The 5171-nt window shown below is 45.0% G+C and overlaps 1 protein-coding gene across 1 annotated transcript; it reads right to left on the bottom strand.

The window, feature by feature from the left end:
- Positions 1 to 1030: 1030 nt before the first annotated feature.
- Positions 1031 to 4630, bottom strand: LOC106696028 (myotubularin-related protein 7-like; the record flags this gene model as incomplete). Its single annotated transcript, XM_014451071.2, has 3 exons — positions 4133 to 4630; positions 2950 to 3075; positions 1031 to 1080 (listed from the first exon to the last, which is right to left on the bottom strand). Coding segments are annotated over exons 1-3 (263 nt in total), but the record flags the coding sequence as incomplete, so codon positions are not given.
- Between the last annotated feature and the right edge of the window lie 541 nt (positions 4631 to 5171).

Raw genomic sequence — 5171 nt, 5'->3', positions numbered from 1 at the left:
AAGTACCTAATTAAATTATTAGCATGCTGCCTAAATTTAAACTTTAACACAAAGGGCCAGAGTACACCAGCTATAACATTGAACATTTTGGAGGTTAGAGAACACAGTCAGGCATTATCATCCACACTAACAAAATGCGGCTGGGGTCTCCAAAAACAGTAGCTTCTGTGTATCTGAAAGCCTCATATACGGGCCAGGCAAGGAGTTAGGCTAGTTATGTAAACTTTTTAAAAACCCTTGCTATAAGCTGTGGAATAGGGAGGGTAGCCCCGTTTCACGGATGGGATGCCAACGCTCAGAGGGGACAGACACCCAAGGCCACGCAGCTGGTAAATGCCACAGCCTGCATCTGGCTGCAGTGCCTCGGCCACTGTCGTGCATTTCCTCCCCAGAGACGTCACCCAGGACACAAGTGCCTCAGGACAACCCAAATGGCCTCCCTCAGTGAAAGATCAAAGAAGACTTGCACCGCCTTTCACAACTTGCAGCTTAGAGTGCATGTCTGCACCTCAGAAATGGAATAGTTAGCATTAGTTCTCATCAGAAGGACTCAACTTCATTTATCTGTGATACAAGGTGCACAACGAAATTTTAACTTTTTGATGAAGATACACAAAGACACTTAAACATATAAGGCAGTGGTTCTCAACCTTCCTAATGCTGCGACCCTTTAATACAGTTCCTCATGTTGTGGTGACACCCAACCATAAAATTTTCGTTGCTACTTCATGACTGTAATTTTGCTGTTATGAATCGTAATGTAAATATCTGATATGCAGGATGTATTTTCATTGTTACAAATTGAACATAATTAAAGCATAGTGATTAATCACAAAAACAATATGTAATTATATATGTGTTTTCCCATGGCCTTATGCGACCCCTGTGAAAGGGTCGTTCGGCCCCCAAAGGAGTCGCAACCCACAGGTTGAGAACCTCTGATATAAGGCTATTTCCCCCAGTTAATTGAGAACTTAAACGTATTTTTTTAATCCTAAGCATTTAAAACAGATTTTAAAATATTTCTTACCTGTGATTAAACTTATGGCCAAAGGAGATCCAGTCCTTTTCAATTAATACCTACACAAGAAAGAACATAAATATCATGGAGGGAAGCAAACCAGGAAAAATAAGAGACCACAAGGATTCAGAGGTTCTTGGAGAAGTCACTCTCCTTGGGTAACCTGCAAATGAGTGAGCTCTCATTGCCCACCAGTACAGAGGTGTGTATCGGACGGGCAAAGCTGAAGGTCATCCATAGGAAAAACAAATGGGAATCGGTATATGAACATGTTAGTATCACCACCCACTGAGTGCTATGAGTCACAGCTCATACTGCTGCTTACATGATCTCATTTCATCATAGGGTAGGTATTATCAGCCTCTGTCTGCAGAAGGGGGAACTGAATGGGGGTTAGGTCCTCACCTAAGATCACACTACTAGGAAGTGGTGCTTCCACCTCAACCTAGCTCTACACCAAAGCCCATCTCAACTAAAACCAACCTTCTTATAAGAAACAACCTGGAATGTTTTCCAGTGAACTTTACTCTGCTTAGGAAGAACTGTAAAATCCAGAGATCTTTCCTGTGGATTAGAAGCATTCTAAAATGATGGGGGCATGGTAGGAGCTTCAGCCCTGCTTTGCAGTGAGGGGGTAATAGGAGTTTCAAATTTAATTGTAAATGATACAGAAGAATCCCATCAATATCACCAATGCTCCAAGCTGGCCAGAGGCTCCCCTTAAAAAGTATGGAGTGGTTGAAGTTTGTCCTTGACAGCTCGCAAATGGAGGAAGACAATCAGAAAGGCTGGTGGTGATGAAGGAGAGGCCCTCTGGGGGTTGTGTTTCAGAATCCCTCCACTGTCCAAGTATAAACGAAGGGGTCCAGCCCTCTGACCTCAGTGCAGGGGGGAGCTGAGACAGGAGTGCGTTCGCTGACACTTTGAAAAAGAAAAAGCCCGAGAAAGGAAACCTGCCTCTCTTGTCCCCGAGTGTCAACTAATGTCCTCATAAAGACACCCATGTGGCTCGTCTGTCAGCATCTGTCCCTGCCATGGATTCAGGACCCCCCGAAGCACTTCCCACCAAACCACGGGCAGGAGGCAGGAAGCAGACTCAGTCGCTAGGAGGTCTCTGCAGTCATTTTAAGAAAATGGTCCAGTGTGGTCAAAGCGTCTCCACTTCAGGCAACTATACACACATTCTGCAGCTGAAAGCAGCGTGTCACATTCTGATACCCAAAGGGTGCAGAATCTAAGAGGATATGCTCATAGTTTCAGCAGAGGCCACGTAAACAGGTTTTCAATACTGTCATCCAGAGTTGTAAAGGACTGCTTAAACAAAAGCAGTAAGTGAAAACAAAACAATACAGTTTTTCCTCTCAAGGACTTTTGTGCATGCTCTGTATCAGTGGTTCTCAACCTTCTGGCCCTTTAAATACAGTTCCTCATGTTGTGACCCAACCATAAAATTATTTTCGTTGCTACTTCATAACTGTAATGTTGCTACTGTTATGAATCGTAATGTAAATATCTGATATGCAGGATGGTCTTAGGCGACCCCTGTGAAAGGGTGGTTTGACCGCCAAAGGGGTCGAGACCCACAGGTTGAGAACTGCTGCTCTATATAGATTATCTCCAATTTTTAAAAATTTGAATTTTTGTTATATTCACACTACTTCAAACTTGAAATTCCCATGAGCAAATGCTGAGTAAAACTATTTTACAAACTACTGAATGTATTTCATATTAGCCCCTAAATTCACATTTAATAGCATTGTTTTTTTTGTTCCAACATCTTGGACTTTACCCCTTTTAAGCCTATTTCTCCTTTAATTCATCTTGCTGATCTAAGAGAAAAATAATGTTGATGAGGAAAAAAAATGAAAAAATTGCTCATAGTTACATTCAGGACCCTGCGTGGGACAGGGGCCCGGCGGCCGACTCACCATGAAGCCCTTCAGGGTCCGGTAGTGCGGGTCCAGCAGGAGGCTGGCCACGGAGCACACCTGCGCGGTCCTGTCCCAGCCGTCGGAGCAGTGCACGAGCACACTGGCCCCTTCCTCTGCGACTGCCTGGAAAACAGGGTCAGCACAGTCCACAGGGAATGGCCGTAAACACGGGACATCTCATCAGGACGAGGTTCAGTTTCGTACTCGCAGAAACGGACAAAAACGCCAGTGACTTCATTCATTGAGTGTTCACACCCTCATCTGACGGATGCTGGTGGCCAAAGCTTCCCTTCCCAGGACACTAGATCCAGAAGTGACCACGAGGCCACCTCGGCTGAGCATGTGCACTACACAGTCCACACCACGTGCTGGACAAACACCTCTGAGACACCGCCTAGCCCACCTTTGACACGCCGCCCGCTTCCTCTCTGGGTTTCCACCTTAAGCCTTTCCCTTATTGAAATTATGGGTCTCCTATTGGCCTTTGCCTTTTTTCAAAAGGAAAAGACAAAAATAAAAAAATGGTAAAACTATGAAATCAGAGATAAAAGGATAAGAGCCAAGTAATGGATCCAGGGTTGGGGGAAGGGAGAAAACAAAGGTAAAAATAATAGCAGCAAGTTTGCTACGGAAAGAATTTCTATTTGCTATCGCAAATACGCAAATTTGCAGAATTTTAGCCGAGCATCTTGACAGGAAGCAGACTGGGAAAGGGAGGTTTTGTCACGGCACTCATCACTGCCTGAAACTCTCCTTTTGCTCATTTTTGGTCTCCCACCCCAGAAGGTCAGCTCCGTGGAGACTGGTTTATTGCACATTGCCTGCTCGGCACCTAGGAAAGTGCAGTGCGGGCACCAAGTAAACATCTTCCGAATAAACGCATTATTCAACAAAGGGCCTGCGTTCCTGCAGTGGACGCACTCGCCTGTACAAAGAATTATTTCCTCCACCCAGGAAGCCTAACTGCAGAGGATATTCTGTAAGTCTTTTACCACTTGACTGCCGTGCTGACATACTGTCAACTAACTGAGCACTGACCTCTCTCGCAAAATCCCATCTCCAGCTGGCGAACTTGGAGGCGTGCACAGCAGCCCCCCACTCCGGCGGCACAGCTGCGCGCAGGGCAGCGGAGTGTGCTGGCTGCTCTGCCCCTTCGCTTACTTTCTGTGCCATCACGTACCTTGGCAATGAAAGTGCCTGCGTCCATGATGGCCTTGATGTGCCTTAACCAGCCAGAGTTCTCCAGTCCCCACAGAAAGTCGCTCATGGAGGGAGACTTCAGTTCACACACTGCAAGATAAATTACGTTATAAAAGCCAAATAAGGCACTCCTGTTTTACAGGTGATCATGTTTTCTGTAGTTTAACAATTCCTTCACTGTAGTATTTTCCAGAAGACTTACGTCCAGGTAAATGCCCAAACTTACTTGATTCTATGAAACCATTTCAAGTCAGGCTTCTATTTCCTCTGGCCGTGGGGGATGTTGCGCAAGTTTAAAAGTATTATATGTAGAGATTAGACACTAATATTAATGAAAACCCTGGAATATTACCGTAGTGAAGGTCCAGCCGGGATCTATTTACCCTCTTAGCACTGAAAACGGGTCACTCCAGAGCATGTGGCGAGAGGGCGATGGAGGAAGCAGCCCCATGACCGGCCCCAGCACTTTCTAGTTAGAACGCACCGGCCAACCACTGCAGCTGGGACTATTGTAGAAACAGCAACTGTCCTGAAAGTCTTCAATGGATGTGATCGAACAACTTCTGCCAACAACTCCTACCCAGTGGGAGTAAAGTGTGTGAACTTAAAAATGAGACAGTGAGTGGACTTTGGAACTGCTTCAAGAACCTCAAGTTAGGGGTTTTCCCTTTGAAAATGAAGAAAACCTAGGATCCCAGTGATACCTATATTTACATAGCTAAGGTGTGTAGTAAGCACCTCGATGATATTAGCACAAGCTAATCTTTTAATTAACATAAAGCATGAAAACTTCTGACTACATACTACAGATATTACATTCCAGTGACATATTTATGGGTTTTATATTTATAAAGCCCTTTGAGGAGCCCTATAAACCAGCCACTGAAAATTAAATAATGTTCCATCGGATTTGGTTGAGTGTATTGTCTTCTGTGATGCAGGGAGCAGGGACCCTGTTCCTACTCCCAACCCTGTCAGTGAATTGCTGTTCAATCTTGCACACGGCATTCAGCTCTCCC

This window comes from Myotis lucifugus, unplaced genomic scaffold (assembly GCF_000147115.1).
Source record: "Myotis lucifugus unplaced genomic scaffold, Myoluc2.0 scaffold_7335, whole genome shotgun sequence".
In the NCBI taxonomy this organism is placed as follows: domain Eukaryota; kingdom Metazoa; phylum Chordata; class Mammalia; order Chiroptera; family Vespertilionidae; genus Myotis; species Myotis lucifugus.
This window is presented reverse-complemented; position numbering and strand designations above follow the sequence as displayed.